Source organism: Microcaecilia unicolor, chromosome 7 (assembly GCF_901765095.1).
Source record: "Microcaecilia unicolor chromosome 7, aMicUni1.1, whole genome shotgun sequence".
Lineage (NCBI taxonomy): Eukaryota > Metazoa > Chordata > Amphibia > Gymnophiona > Siphonopidae > Microcaecilia > Microcaecilia unicolor.
In genome coordinates, this window is record NC_044037.1 from 1,054,541 (window position 1) to 1,070,717 (window position 16,177).

General features: G+C 45.9%; 1 protein-coding gene across 1 annotated transcript in view; it reads right to left on the minus strand.

Annotated features, from left to right (window-relative positions):
* Positions 1-16,177, minus strand: part of TAF1 (TATA-box binding protein associated factor 1) — a 493,091-nt gene that overhangs the window by 469,248 nt on the left and 7,666 nt on the right. Inside the window, 1 exon segment of the mRNA XM_030210565.1 lies at positions 13,826-13,943. Within this exon segment, the coding sequence (XP_030066425.1) occupies positions 13,826-13,943 (118 nt within the window).

The window sequence follows — 16,177 nt, forward strand, 5'->3', positions numbered from 1 at the left end:
GGTGGCATTGCAAAACAAAAACATATCAGTGTTGTAGAGCACAATTTTCTCTTTCAGATGATACTGTTCACAAGCTGATTCAGGCAGACTCTTTTTTAATAATTGGCTTTGAACTTTGGTACATTTTACCATTTGCGCTGACAGTGCCAACTTTGAAGAGATCCTGCAGGGTGGTTATAGATGCTGGTTAGTTGCAAATCTGGCAGTATTATGTCCAGCACAAGCATAATGCTTGTTCAAAATTTCAAGTCCGTATCTTTGTTTGCATGGAAGTTGTTGTGGTCTGAATATTGGTCCAAATATGTTCCAATGAGTCGCGACCAATTTTGATGCACACTTTGAGTCAACTTGTTTGACTGGATTTTGCATCCATAATGTTAAAATGTATTTCATCGGAATTAGCATCAAAAACTGTACAGGCTTTGAATTTTTTAGCCATTCTTATAAATGTTTGGATTTTATTAGACCCCAAAAATGGCATTTTGGTAAATGTCGCACGCTCATGGACTGACAACCTTTCAGAAAAGGGGGTCTAGATCTGCAACTATTGCAGTTAGAGACCTCAAATTTTGGGAAACTTTGTTTAACACCTGACTCGCGCAATAGATAAAATTTGAACAAAATTGGAGACATGATGGTGGGAAGGTTTAGACCACTTGGCATGGAATGACCCAAAATAGGATGGCCCGGTGAATGTATCATAGTCTTATGTATTTTTGGCAATACATAAAAGACTGGAATTTTAGCCTGTTTGTGGTTCAGAAAAGAATATTCATTTTTAGTCAAGAAACCTTGTTGAAGTGCCTCTGTAGTGATGTACATAATCTGTTGAAGCAATTCATCCATCAGATCCATTGTTAGTTTCTGATATACTGCTGTATCTGAAAGTTGATGGTAAGCTTCATCTAAATAGTCCTCTCTATGAAGAAGAACGACAGCTCCACCCTTGTCGGCATGGTGTATGATCCGTTCTGGATCATCCATTAGAGCTTTCATTGCTATTCGTTCTTGAATTGACAAATTTTGTCTATAGTAGTGATGTTTGTGTTCTAAAGTGTTAATGTCCCGTAGAACACAATGGTAAAAAGTATCTATCACAGGATCTAACGGCCCTGGAGGTAACCATTTATTTTTCTGATGAATGCCTGAAAAGGTGGAATTTGTCTCACTATTGTCTACAAAATGAAGCTTCAATCGTAGTGTTCTAATGAATTTTGCAAGGTCAACCCACGTTTGGAAAGGGTCATGGCTATGAGTGGGTATGTATGTCAGTCCTTTTGCAAGGATTTGTTCTTGAGTCGGAGACAATTGTCTACCTGACAAATTACAGGAGTCGTCACTTTGTCAACGTCTCCCCCATGGTATGATTAGTTCGAACGTTACTTTGGATCTTCCTGATTCCTGCCTGGTCCCTTGCCTTGACCTCTGCCTGTCCCCCGAATATTGAGCGACCCCACTTTCTCACCAGAATCTTCATCACCACTTGATGAACTAGAGGTGAAATCTCCTCCAGTGTTGTTTGCCGATGTCTGTTTTGAATCTTGACTCCATATCCATGCGTATACATAGCCTGCTAAATAATCATGCTTGTCACGTGTTAGTTTTTTATGTTTATTCATTTGAAGATCTTTTGTGAATTTATCCGATATGGAATTAAAATCTTCTAAAGATCTTTCCAGACCCTTACACTCTTCTAATATTGGTTTTTCTGTTAACATTTTTTGTTGTGAAGTTTGAATTAATAGGAGCATACAGTCTAACGAGAATTGATTTAATATGCTGTTCCAATTTTTAACAAATTCTTCATCCTCTGGAAAGAGCTTGGGACCCCGTTGCATCTGCAAGCCCCTAGGTATAAGTTGTAATTTGCAGTATTCTATCAGTGTAGCACTGTGGAGTTCCCATCGGATGTATTTCTTGCGATCCTCTAATAATTTCAACAATTCTGAATTATCTACAGCTGTGTCACCCAACTGAGATAAAGTAGGTTCTTGTAATATTGTGGCTCGCTGGTCGAAGGTTGGTAGGAAACCTATGATGATGAGTCCGTTAAAGGGTAGACCTTCTCTGTAGGCACCCTGGACTCTTGAGGTTTCATTTAAATATAATTTTTTGAAAATCCTCTACCCATTAGAATATTACATAGTAACATAGTAGATGACGGCAGAAAAAGACCGGCACGGTCCATCCAGTCTGCCCAACAAGATAATTTCACGTGTGCTAATTTTTGTGTATACCTTACCTTGATTTGTATCTGCCATTGTCAGGGCACAGACCATACAAGTCTGCCCAGCACTAGCCCCGCCTCCCAACCATCAGCCCCGCCTCCCACCACCGGCTCTGGCACAGACCATATAAGTCTGCCCAGCACTATCCCCGCCTCCCAACCACCAGCCCCGCCTCCCACCACCAGTTCTGGCACAGACCTATAAGTCTGCCCAGCACTATCCCCGCCTCCTCACTGATGGGGTATCCCTAGTCCCCAGGTTCACTCAAAACAACAAAGAAAGGTCAATTGGGCCTCACAACAGCGAGGACATAACAAGGATTGTGTCTTGTCTTGGGAAGAAAGTGAGCCCTTAAGTCCCGTAAGGCCCCGAAGGACCTCAGAGGACAGCCGTGCAACCCCAAGTATTCACCCGAGGCGACCGCCGTTCACTGAGGGTTGAGCCCCCAGCTGCAGGCGGCCAACGGGACTTCCGGAACCGCGGGGTTGACGGGCTGACCCAGCACTGGAACCGGGAGCAGAGGGAGCAGGTGGAAAGTCAGAGAAGTCCAGGAACAGGCAGCAGGTCAAGGTAGGCGGCTAACAGAGCCGTCCAAAAACAGGCAACAAGTCAGGGCAGGCAGCTATCAGGGTTGTCCAGTAACAGTCCAAAGGTCAAACCAGGAAAACAAGGGAACGCACAGAGAACAGGAGCACATGAAGACTGGCCTCGGGAAACAGAACCTGAAGCAACGTCCTGTTTCAGCCCCGCTCCTTAAATACTTGTCAGCATTCAGCCGCCCAGCCCCAGCCGACATGGCCGGCCAATCGGAACCCGGCTACTGAAGAGATCCCTCTGGTTGGTTCCGTCCGGCCTCTCAGGCAGAGCTACAGCACCGGCATCCCAATCTGGTCCCTCTAAGGCGGAGCTTCGGGTTTCCGTGCCCGAAAATGGAGAAGACGCCGGCCATCGCGTCTCAGCGCCATCTTCCCTGCTAGTGCAAGCGCGGACTCCGTAGCCGGCGACTGAGAGCCTGGAAGCCGCGATCGCCGGCCTACGGGCTTGGCCGCGGACAGGGCGGCTGTCGCCGTAATGGGTCCTGGCTTTTGGCCGCGGTTCTAAAAAGGTCGGCCATCACCGCAAGGAATACTGGCTCGGCCCCGACTGTACTCGAGATAGCCGGCCATCTGGGGAACCGTCGGGTAAGTCCTCTCTGGCTGCAGAACTTTCCTCCCGGCCCTTGCTTCCCGCAGAGGAGCAGCCTGAGGGAGCGAAGGATGTGACAGATTGACCTATGAAGAAAACATCTGAGAGTGCAGCCTGCAACAGAACAAAAATGGGCCTGGGGGGGTGGAGTTGGGTTCTAACTAACTAACTAACTTCCGCAAACTACTAAAGACCCATCTCTTTAACAAGGTATAGCACAAAGACCAACAAATGTGAACTCCTACACATATATCCAGAATTGCCTTAAGATAATTGCTTGTTTTCTACTATCATGCTTTATCATTATCATGTAACCCAAGATCCTTATGCAATACTAATTGTCTATTTTCTTATGTATTTCCACTATTCATGATGTAATGTAAGCCACATTGAGCCTGCAAAGAGGTGGGAAAATGTGGGATACAAATGCAATAAATAAATAAATAAAATTCTAAACCCCAAACAGATTCTGCAGCACCGACTGTCGCATTAGGTATCCTGCTGAAGGCAGTAGTGAGATGTGAATGTGTGAATTGATGACCACGTCGCAGCCTTGCAAATCTCTTCAATAGTGACTGACTTCAAGTGGGCCACTGACGCTACCATGGCTCGAAAATTATGAGCCGTGACATGACCTACTACTACTACTACTACTATTTAGCATTTCTATAGCGCTACAAGGCATACGCAGCGCTGTACAAACATAGAAGAAAGACAGTCCCTGCTCAAAGAGCTTACAATCTAATAGACAAAAAATAAATAAAGTAAGCAAATCAAATCAATTAATGTGAACGGGAAGGAAGAGAGGAGGGGGTAGGTGGAGGCGAGTGGTTACAAGTGGTTACGAGTCAAAAGCAATGTCAAAGAGGTGGGTTTTCAGTCTAGATTTAAAGGTGGCCAAGGATGGGGCAAGACGTAGGGGCTCAGGAAGTTTATTCCAGGCGTAGGGTGCAGCGAGACAGAAGGCGCGAAGTCTGGAGTTGGCAGTAGTGGAGAAGGGAACAGATAAGAAGGATTTATCCATGGAGCGGAGTGCACGGGAAGGGGTGTAGGGAAGGACGAGTGTGGAGAGATACTGGGGAGCAGCAGAGTGAGTACATTTATAGGTTAGTAGAAGAAGTTTGAACAGGATGCGAAAACGGATAGGGAGCCAGTGAAGGGTCTTGAGGAGAGGGGTAGTATGAGTAAAGCGACCCTGGCGGAAGATGAGACGGGCAGCAGAGTTTTGAACTGACTGGAGAGGGGAGAGGTGACTAAGTGGGAGGCCAGCAAGAAGCAGATTGCAGTAGTCTAAACGAGAGGTGACAAGGGTGTGGATGAGGGTTTTGGTAGAGTGCTCGGAAAGAAAGGGGCGGATTTTACGGATGTTGTAAAGAAAGAAACGACAGGTCTTGGCGGTCTGCTGGATATGAGCAGAGAAGGAGAGAGAAGAGTCAAAGATGACCCCAAGGTTTCGAGCTGAGGAGACAGGGAGAATGAGAGAGCCATCAACAGAAATAGAAAATGGGGGGAGCGGGGAGGTGGGTTTGGGGGGGAAAATGAGAAGCTCGGTTTTGGTCATATTTAATGACCCTCAAGAGTCAGCCCAGCCTGGGGTAAGTGAAGGAAATGCAATCTGCTAGCCAATTGGAAATGGTGCGTTTCCCGACAGCAACTCCCTGTCTGCTGAGATTGAAAGAAACAAACATTTGGGCGGACTGTCTGAAGGGGCTTGTCCGCTCCACATAGAAGGCCAATGCTCTCTTGCAGTCCAATGTATGCAACTGACGCTCAGCAGGGCGAGTATGAGGATGGGGAAAAAATGTTGGCAAGACAATTGACTGGTTCAGATGGAACTTAGGCAAGAACTTAGGGTGAGTGCAGAGAACTACTCTATTATGATGAAACTTAGTATAAGGAGCATGGGCTACCAAGGCTTAAAGCTCATTGACTCTATGAGCTGAAGTAACAGCCACCAAGAAAATGACCTTCCAGGTCAAGTACTTCAGATGGCAGGAATTCAGTGGCTCAAAAGGAGCTTTCATCAGCTGGATGAGAACAACGTTGAGATCCCATGACACTGGTGGAGATTTGACAGGGGGCTTTTACAAAAGCAAACCTCTCATGAAGCAAACAACTAAAGGCTGTCCAGAGATAGGCTTACTCTCTACACGTTGATAAGCACTAATTGCACTAAGGTGAACCCTTACTAAGTTGGTCTTGAGACCAGACTCTGATAAATGTAGAAGGTATTCAAGCAGGGTCTGTGTAGGACAAGAGCGAGGATCTAGGGCCTTGCTGTCATACCAGACGGCAAACCTCCTTCATTTGAAAGAGTAACTCTTCTTAGTGGAATCTTTCCTGTAAGCAAGCAAAACTCAGAAGACACCCTCAGAAAGACCCAAGGAAGCGAACTCTACGCTCTCAACATCCAGGCCGTGAGAGCCAGAGACTGGAGGTTGGGATGCAGAAGCGTCCCCTCGTTCTGAGTAATGAGGGTTGGAAAACAGTCCAATCTCCACGGTTCTTCGAAGGACAACTCCAGAAGAAGAGGGAACCAGATCTGACGTGGCCAAAAAGGAGCTATCAGAATCATGGTTCCGCAGTCTTGCTTGAGTTTCAACAAAGTCTTCCCCACCAGAGGTATGGGAGGATATACATACAGAAAACCCTTCCCCCAATGAAGGAGAAAAGCATTCGACACTAGTCTGTTGTGGGCCTGAAGTCTGGAACAGAACTGAGGGACCTTGTGATTAGTCTGAGTGGCAAAAAGATCCACCAAGGGGGTGCCCCACGCTCGGAAGATCTTGCGTACCACGCCCGAGCTGAGTGACCATTCGTGAGGTTGCATAATCCTGCTCAAACTGTCGGCCAGACTGTTGTTTACGCCAGCCAGATACGTGGCTTGGAGAAACATGCCGTGGGCACGAGACCAAAGCCACATCTGGACGGCTTCCCGACACAAGGGGCGAGATCCGGTGCCCCCCTGCTTGATGACGTAGTACATGGCAACCTGATTGTCTGTCTGAATTTGAATAATTTGATTGGACAGCCGATCTCTGAAAGCCTTTAAAGTGTTCCAGATCGCTCGCAACTCCAGGAGATTGATCTGAAAATCTGATTCCTGGAGGGACCAAGCTCCTTGAGTGTGAAGCCCGTCTACATAGGCTCCCCACTCCAAGAGAGATGCATCCTTTGTCAGCACTTTCTGAGGCTGAGGAATTTGGAAGGGACGTCCCAAAGTCAAAAATCAACTTTGGAGTGGAGGAGTGGCCTAGTGGTTAGGGTGGTGGACTTTGGTCCTGGGGACCTGAGGAACTGAGTTCAATTCCCACTCAGGCACAGGAAGCTCCTTGTGACTCTGGGCAAGTCACTTAACCCTCCATTGCCCCATGTACGCCACATTGAGCCTGCCATGAGTGGGAAAGCGCGGGGTACAAATGTAACAAAAAAAAAATTGGATCGAATTGTCCATCACAGAAGGGAATGGCGAAAGTCGATGGGTAGCTGGATTGCATCCTCTAGATTCCCTGCAGCTTGATACCACTGGGAAGCTAGGGTCCATTGAGCTGATCACATGTGAAGACAGGCCATGGGAGTCACATGGACTGTGGAGGCCATATGGCCTAGCAGTCTCAATATCTACCAAGCTGTGACCTGCTGAGACGCTCTGGCCAAGAAAACAAGAATTCCTCAGACTCAAATGCTCCTAATAAAGTTTTCTAACAATACCTTTGTTTTCAACATACCACACCACATCCACCCCCGCAATCTCAGGAACTCAATCTCCCAGAAGCCCCCCACTGCGCCACTCAGCCTCCACACCAATGTCTCATTCATTCCATACAATTCATCCCAACTGCTTCAACCCACTGCCCGCCCACACAACATCCAACACCAACATGATCACCCTAACCATCAGAACAAACAGCCATCCAGGAACAAGTCCATACACACTATGCCCAAGCACAGCGTCCCTGTTGGCAAAGCAGAACAGCCTCCATAGAAAAATAGCTCCCCAACAGTAGCTCCTCAACAAGGTGAATCGTCAACAGCAGGTCAGCCCAATGGGCCAGGGCAGCCCAAAGAGAGCCTCCATATTGTGAGAGCAATTTCCATTAAACAAGTAGAATACCATGCCATAGTTTGTATTGTTAGTTGAATAGTTTTACTGCTGTAATTGCCTAGCGCTCATGTTTGATCTATTCTTACTGTACACCAACTTAAGTGAATTCCTTCAAAAAGGAGGTAAATAAATCCTAATAATAATAATAATCCAGCTGACTCACTCACAGGCTTCCTGCATCTAATGTGCCTAACAAATTTATTATTAATTTTGCCTCTGTAGTAAGCTTCTTTTCAAATTCTCTTTTGGCTTTCCTTTTCAAAGCTTTCCATCTAATTTGCCTATGCTTAAGTTGCTTCCTGTTTTCTTCTTCATGTGGATCCTTTTTCAATCTCTAAATATGATCTTTTCTTCACCTCACCTTTTAACCATGCCAGCTCTTATGTGGAATACATCTGGTCTAGGCTTCCGAGATGATATTTACAAACATCATCTACAATTGATTTAAACTCTTAACCTTTGCAGTCACTCCTTTTAGTTTTTTTGTTTACTATTTTCCTCATTTTATCATAGTTGCCCTTTTCTAAGTTAAGAACAAATACAGTCAATTTCCTTAGTGTCTTAATTCTAGCTTAACTCAAACTGGATCATGTTTTGCAAACTTCTCCGGAAAATCTTTCTTGCCAAAGGAAGAAACAGTGGCTGACAGGACTTTCGGTAGAAAAGACAGAACCATATGAATCACACCCATCTCCGAAAATTGGAGAAAAGGGTCCCAACACAACAAGGCTTGAATCTTCGAGACCCGCTGCGCTGAAGCCATCACCACCAAAAACACTTTAAAGTAAGGTCCTTATCGTTGCTGAGCGCAAATGTTCCCGAAGCACCAGATTGAGGTGCCAAGGCAGACACGGCCAATGAAGTGGTGGATAAAGATGAAGAGCTCCCTTCAAGAAGAGAACCACATCAGCATTCACTGCTAGGGAAGCGCCAGCTATGCGGGCCCTAAAGCAAGCAAGGGCCACCAACTGAATCTGGAGTGAATTATAGGCTAATCCCTTGTGTAATCCGTCTTGCAAAAAGGACAACATGTGAGCAACAGACGCCGTCAAAGGTAACCACATGCAAATCACACACTACTACTACTACTACTACTATTTAGCATTTCTAAAGCGCTACAAGGCATACGCAGCGCTGCACAAACATAGAAGAAAGACAGTCCCTGCTCAAAGAGCTTACAATCTAATAGACAAAAAATAAATAAAGTAAGCAAATCAAATCAATTAATGTGAACGGGAAGGATGAGAGGAGGGTAGGTGGAGGCGAGTGGTTACAGGTGGTTACGAGTCAAAAGCAATGTTAAAGAGGTGGGCTTTCAGTCTAGATTTAAAGGTGGCCAAGGATGGGGCAAGACGTAGGGGCTCAGGAAGTTTATTCCAGGCGTAGGGTGCAGCGAGACAGAAGGCGCGAAGTCTGGAGTTGGCAGTAGTGGAGAAGGGAACAGATAAGAAGGATTTATCCATGGAGCGGAGTGCACGGGAAGGGGTGTAGGGAAGGACAAGTGTGGAGAGATACTGGGGAGCAGCAGAGTGAATACATTTATAGGTTAGTAGAAGTTTGAACAGGATGCGAAAATGGATAGGGAGCCAGTGAAGGGTCTTGAGGAGAGGGGTAGTATGAGTAAAGCGACCCTGGCGGAAGATGAGACGGGCAGCAGAGTTTTGAACCGACTGGAGAGGGGAGAGGTGACTAAGTGGGAGGCCAGCAAGAAGCAGATTGCAGTAGTCTAAACGAGAGGTGACAAGGGTGTGGATGAAAGGTGTGCCACACCAGAGCATATGCCACAGTGGTAGAACGCTTTCTGGCTTGAAGTGGCTATAACTGCACCTTTTCTGGGCACCATGAAATAAATGGAGTACCAACCCGTACGAACCTCTAGGGGAAAGACAGGAATGACCACCCCCCATGTCCAGCAGAGAACGCAACGTGGTCTCTGTGGCCACTCATCTGGATGCTGTGGTGCAGCGAGACTCCGAAGAAAAATTCTGCGATGGGCAAGCAGAGTTCCAGCCTGCAACCGTCTCTGACAATATCCAGAACCAACTAGTCTGAAGTTATTTTGGCCCACTCATGGTAAAAGAGAGTTAACCGACCTCCTATATAATAACCCACCAAGTGGACCAGCACCTCATCATTGTGCAGCACAACCAGCTGCCCCTTGACGTGCAGAGGCACCTGAGGGCTTTTTATCAGTCCAAAAGGAAGAGTGTTTCCTGGAATCTAGGGTGCTGAAAGTTTGCTGTCGCTTGACCTGGTCTATACTGATGTGCCTCCCGAAACCGACGACACAATGGCCCCGCTCTCACAGACGACTTAGGTTTATCCTCCGGAAGTCTCTGAGATTTAGAATCTCCCAAATCCTTCATGATGTTCTACAAGTCTTCCCCAAACAGAAATTTACCCCGAAAGGATAACCTAGTGAGACGTTGCTTGGATGCCATATCTGTCACCCATTGGCGAAGCCACAACAAACGTCGAGAGATCACAGGTAAAGCCATTTGCTTGGCTGAGATCCATACCAGTTCATAAAGGGCATCTGCTAAATATGTGAGCTCCATTTCCATAGGCGTGAAATAAGTAGGAACCGAAGAAGTCTCATCCGGTTCATGATCCAGAGACTGCTGTAGCTAGTTAAGGCATGCTCTAGCACATATGAACTACAAATAGATGCCTGGAGAGACAGAGCAGAGACTTCGAAAGAACACTTCAAAGAAGCCTCTAGCCGTCTGTCTAAATATCCTTTAAAGCCACTCCACCCTCCACAGGGAAAGTGGTCTTCTTGGTGACTGCCATCACCAGTGTATCCACTTTAATGAGGGAGAATTTGTCCAAGTGGTCCATGCCCACCATCTATAGTTTAGACATGGCTTTAGCGACTTTGAAGCCACTATCTGGATCAGTCCACTGAGCAGTAATTAGCTCCTGGATAGACTCATGAATGAGAAACGCTTTTGTTGGTCTGTGGGTGATTGCCATCTTCAAATTTATCAAAGAGGCTGTCGTAGCTTTGGGATCTGAAATGTTCAATGCCTCTAAGGTACCTGTAATGAGAGATGACAATTCATCTCTGTGGAAGATGCGGACAGCGGAAGGGTCATCCAATGACAGGGGGGCTGGAGGTCCAGTGGACCTGCAGTTCCTCCGACCCCACCCCCCGACACAGGTTCATGGGGGGCTGCAGATCGTGGGTCTCCAGCCCCCCCTAACCACCCCTAGCATCCCACCCAAAAAAGCCCTGGGGGCCCAGTGGGCTGCAAATCAAATCCCCCCAACCTGGTAATCTAAAGGCCCTCTTCCCCGCCCCCCCTGTACCTTTGTTGGAGGAGAGAGGTACAAAGGTATGGGGGGTGGCGGGCAAGAAGGCCACTAGACCACCAGGTTGGGGGAGTTTGATTTACAGCTTCTATGTTTGTGCAGCGCTGCGTACACCTTGTAGCGCTATAGAAATGCTAAATAGTAGTAGTAGCCCATTGGTCTAGCAGGGTTTTTTTGGTGGGAAGCTAGGAGGCTTTGGGGGGGCCCCCATGTCATCAGAGATGAGAGGCTCATCCACCTGAACACCCCTACCTCCACCACGGGACACTGACCTGACACTGCTCTCCACTTCCCACAGCTGGAGCAGCTTTTCACTGCCTGTGCCACCATGAGAAAGCTACAGGAGAAAAAAAAAAATCCCGAAGCACCCGAAGGGAAAGCTAATTTTAAAGAAACACTCACCCTCCAGATGAAACTGCAGCCAGGAGCTGTCTATAACAGAAGCCAATACTGCATGAGGCAGAGTTCACCCTCTCTCCCAGAATCAGCCAGGCACTGTTGAAGTGCCAGTTTGCCCTTAATTTTTCTCTTTTGGTTGTAAACTAGGAGGAAGGAGAGAGAAAAACAGCTGGAGTGGAGCTGGGTTGGGGGAGGGACCTGGCATCACTAGGTGTACTCCCCCAAAGCCAGAACCACACAGCCAGGAAACCCCCAAGATCTAGAACAGGAGCTGCATCACGAAGAGGCCAGGAGCTTGGAAGAGACCGTCCAGCCGCCTGCTGGAAATAGAGAAGGAGCATTCCGTCCAATAAGAGTTCAGTTCAGTGTTCTCTACACACGCTATTGGGAGCACACAAAGTGATTTTGCATTTTTGGATACAGGAGGAGCCTCCAACATAACAAATGTGGCTGACACGCATGACAACCTTAACCCACTTTGAACTCTGGGTGTATAGAGAGACTACTAACTTGCATAGGTTTCATTATGTTAAGTACTGGAAGGACTTTTTGCGAAGCAATATCCTAGAATGTTTCTCTTGTTAATGTTTATATTTATTTGTACACCTTTGAGCACCATAGGTTGGGAGGGGTTTGAAGGTGTGGGGGGTTGGTTGAATGTCAGTGTGGAAGAGGTATGCTTGGTGCTTTGTATGGGAGTAGATTTGTACTGAAAAATGTGTAGTGTTGACCGACATGAGTTCACCGGAGGGGGATCTGTAGTGTACCATTGTTTTGTATTACTGTGTTGTACCCTTCTGCAGGTATTTGTTTTCCAAGTTCTTTGTTATATTACCAATGCTACTTAATAAACAGATTTGTTAAAAAAAAAATACAGCATAGTTTAAAGTGAATTCTAGCTTGTATAGGCAGCCAGTGTAACTTCAAACAGTAAGCAGAGAGCCTATCAAATTCTTGCAAGGAGAAAATTAATCTGACTACAGCGTTCTGGGTGGTTTGAATTTTTTGGACTAACAACAGACATAATTTAAAATACAAATTCTTAATTACTGAATTTGTGGCCTAAAAGTAAACTGAGACAGCAATAATACTCCTAGATTGTGCACTTGACAAGACATCTTAATTGAGCTGCATGACAAAGAAATTTCCAAAGGTTCATTACAAGCCTGATCATGAGTAATCAACAAAAGTTTGTTTTGTCCATGTTTAATAATAATCTTTTTTTTTCATCTAAGCAGAAATCTTATCAAAAATCCCCTGCAAGCGAGTCACCGTTTCTGAACTAAGCGACTAACGGAAAAATAAACTAATCATCCGCATAAACACGATAAACAAAACCCAAGACAATGAAGTAAATGACATAACAGTATCAAATACAAGTTAAACAGGACTGCTGACAAGGAGAAGCCTTGCGGCACCCTAGTGCACAGTAGTTTGGGTACAGAAAAACCAAAGCCTCCACACACTTCTTGTCTTTGTCCAGTAAGAAAAGACCCAAACCATATGGGCATTCAGCCAAATGCCCATAGGCAATGAATCAGAATCCCATGATCAAGTGTATCAAATGCTGCTGAAATATCTAGAAAAAGTCAAAAAATAACATATGTGGCCTAGTGGTTAGGGTGGTGGACTTTAGTCCTTGCGGAACTGAGGAACTGAGTTCGATTCCCATTTCAGGCACAGGCAGCTCCTTGTGACTCTGGGCAAGTCACTTAACCCTCCATTGCCCCATGTAAGCCGCATTGAGCCTGCCATGAGTGGGAAAGCGCGGGGTACAAATGTAACTAAAATAAAAAAAAGTGGCCGACTCCGTAATATGGACCTTACGGAAGCTGTAATGAAATGGATCTAGAATCGAGGCATAAAGCAAGTAATCATCAAGCTCTATCACTTTTGTCAGTATCAGAAACACAGATATAGAATTAAAGTTAGACAGCAAACTAGGATCCCTACTATGATTTTTCAAAAGTGAGTGCACAGTTGCCATTTTCAAATCATCAGGAAAATCTCCACTCCCTAAAGAAGCATTCACAATACTTGTTAAAGAAGGGACTGCAAGCTGCTCTAGTTCCCTCAGCAAACATGGAGTACAACCAACTCATAATAAACATTTTAATTATCAAGCAATTAGTGTGAGAAAACAGAGGTCTCTAGGAGGAGGGGGCAGGAAGCACAAGCAGTGGTGCACAGGAAAACTATGAGGCGTATTTTCAAAGCACTTAGACTTACAAAGTTCCATAGTAACCTTTGGAATTTTTTAAGTCTAAGTGCTTTGAAAATGGGTCCCACTGTCATGGTGTTAGAGGACCACACAAAAGTACTGCTTTTTACAACCACCAAATGATTGTCAGCCCTGTCTTTTGATAATCTTGACTTAAGTTGAGCAGATTTAGTAGTTGTTTTTTTTTTGTAAGTTTAATGAATACCATTACTACTGACTGGATAAATGATGTTTAATACTATTTTAGAGAGGATTTCTCAGAAAACATTTAGTCTTCACAGACACAGTCACAGAGGAGAAGCAGCAGTATACATCAGTTCAACAAAAAGTTCTGAAATACATACTGTCTGAAACTCAAGAAGAATCTCATACCATCATTATCCACGTTGGCCCCTTCAGTCTCAGTTCCATCAGCTGCACTAGCTGTGATTTCTGTGATCAGATTTCCCAGACCCAATGCTCCTAAACCAGCCAAGTGCTTCTTGGATTCCTGCATATTAAGCAGAATAGTGCAAAAATTACACGTGATGAATGCACACAATTCTATCATACTGAACCCAAAATAAGACTATGAACCGCTTATCCCTATGACAGGACTTCTCATCCCAGTTCCCAGGACACACCACTGGGTTTTCAGAATATCCACAATGAATATGCACGATATGGTGCAAAATTAAATCAAACTGGTGTGAAACAACGTCAAACACAAAACATCAATAAATGCAAATTGTTTCTAATTTAATAGCCAATGAGGTAAGAAATGCCCATTAATTGTCCACATACTTCAAAAAAATAGTGGAAACAAAACCTTGGCATTTGCTTACTTCAAACAGATCTTATATAGCTATCTCTGTTTAAATGCGCTTAAAGCAAAGCAACATACTACAGAAGGAAAAATCCTCCAATATGTTATAACAATTTGACACGTAACTATAATCCAAACAGTAAGTTCAAACAAACAGTGACTCTCTGCAAAACCGTTGCATCAGAGCATTCAATCCACAATGTAAACTAAAGACACCTGCACTCTGTCTGAACTCTAAACACTTGCACTCTGTCCAAACGCCAAAAAAAATAAAAGACACCAACACTTGCTTATTTGTCCAAGGTAAAATTATGTATAATCATACCTGATAATTTTCTTTCCATTAATCATAGCTGATCAATCCATAGACTGGTGGGTTGTGTCCATCTACCAGCAGGTGGAGATAGAGAGCAAACTTTTGCCTCCCTATATGTGGTCATGTGCTGCCGGAAACTCCTCAGTATGTCGATATCAAAGCTCCATCCGCAGGACTCAGCACTTAGAGAATTACACCCACGAAGGGACACTCTGCCCAGCTCACCACCGCCGAAACGGGGGAGGGGAATTAACCCAGCTCATCCCCACACAAGTGGGGGAGGGGAATCCGTCCAGCTCATCCCCGCGGAGCGGGGGAGGGACACCACACCCGCCGATGCGGGGGGATCTGGCTTATCCTGCAACCGCAACCGCGGGAGGAGCTGACTGACCCTAACACCGCCGAAGCGGGAGGGGTACAAAACTGCCCTACAGCCGCACGAAGCGGGAGGGAGTGCCGGCAGAATTTTAAGTCTCAATCCAGCCCCGTATAACGGAGGGGAGAGGAATGCAGCAGCTCACTGTAACACAAACTCGTCTTAACTCTTGAAGAATCCAAGTGAAAAAACTTGAACACGAAGTCTTTCTGAAGTAACTGAAGACTAAACTTGAACCTGAAATGCAACCAGAATAAAAACAGTACAGATATCTGGGAGGGGCTATGGATTGATCAGCTATGATTAATGGAAAGAAAATTATCAGGTATGATTATACATAATTTTACCTTCCATATCATCAAGCTGATCAATCCATAGACTGGTGGGATGTACCGAAGCAGTACTCACCCAGGGCGGGACATTGAAATCCCTGACCTCAACACTGAAGCTCCAAACCGGGCCTCCGCCCGTGCCGCCACAGTCAAGCGGTAATGCTTGGAGAATGTATGGGCCGATGCCCAAGTTGCCGCCTTGCATATCTCTTCCAAGGAGACGGACCCGGCCTCTGCCATCGAGGCCGCCTGAGATCTAGTGGAGTGAGCCTTCAGCTGGATAGGCGGCACCTTCCCTGCGGCCACATAAGCCGCTGCAATGGCTTCCTTGACCCATCTTGCCACTGTAGGCTTAGCAGCCTGCAGACCCTTACGAGGACCTGCAAACAGGACAAACAGATGATCCGATTTCCGGAAATCATTGGCCACTTCCAAGTATCTGATGATGACTCGTCTCACATCCAGATATTTAAAAGCAGAGTACTCCTCTGGGTAGTTCTCCCTACGAAAGGAAGGGAGACAGAGCTGCTGATTCACATGGAAGCGAGAACCAATCTTGGGCAGGAAGGAAGGCACTGTGCGAATAGTCACTCCTGCCTCAGTGAACTGCAGAAAAGGCTCTCGACATGAGAGCGCCTGGAGCTCGGAAACTCTTCTGGCTGAAGTGATAGCCACCAAAAAGACTGCTTTCAACGTCAGGTCTTTCAGAGATGCCCTCGACAAGGGTTCCAAAGGCGGCTTCTGCAATGCTCTTAGCACCAGGTTGAGATTCCACGCAGGCACCACTGAGTGCAGAGGAGGGCGCAGGTGATTAACTCCCTTGAGAAAGTGCACCACATCTGGCTGCGAAGCCAGGGAAACACCCTTCAGGCGGCCCCTGAAGCAAGCCAGAGCC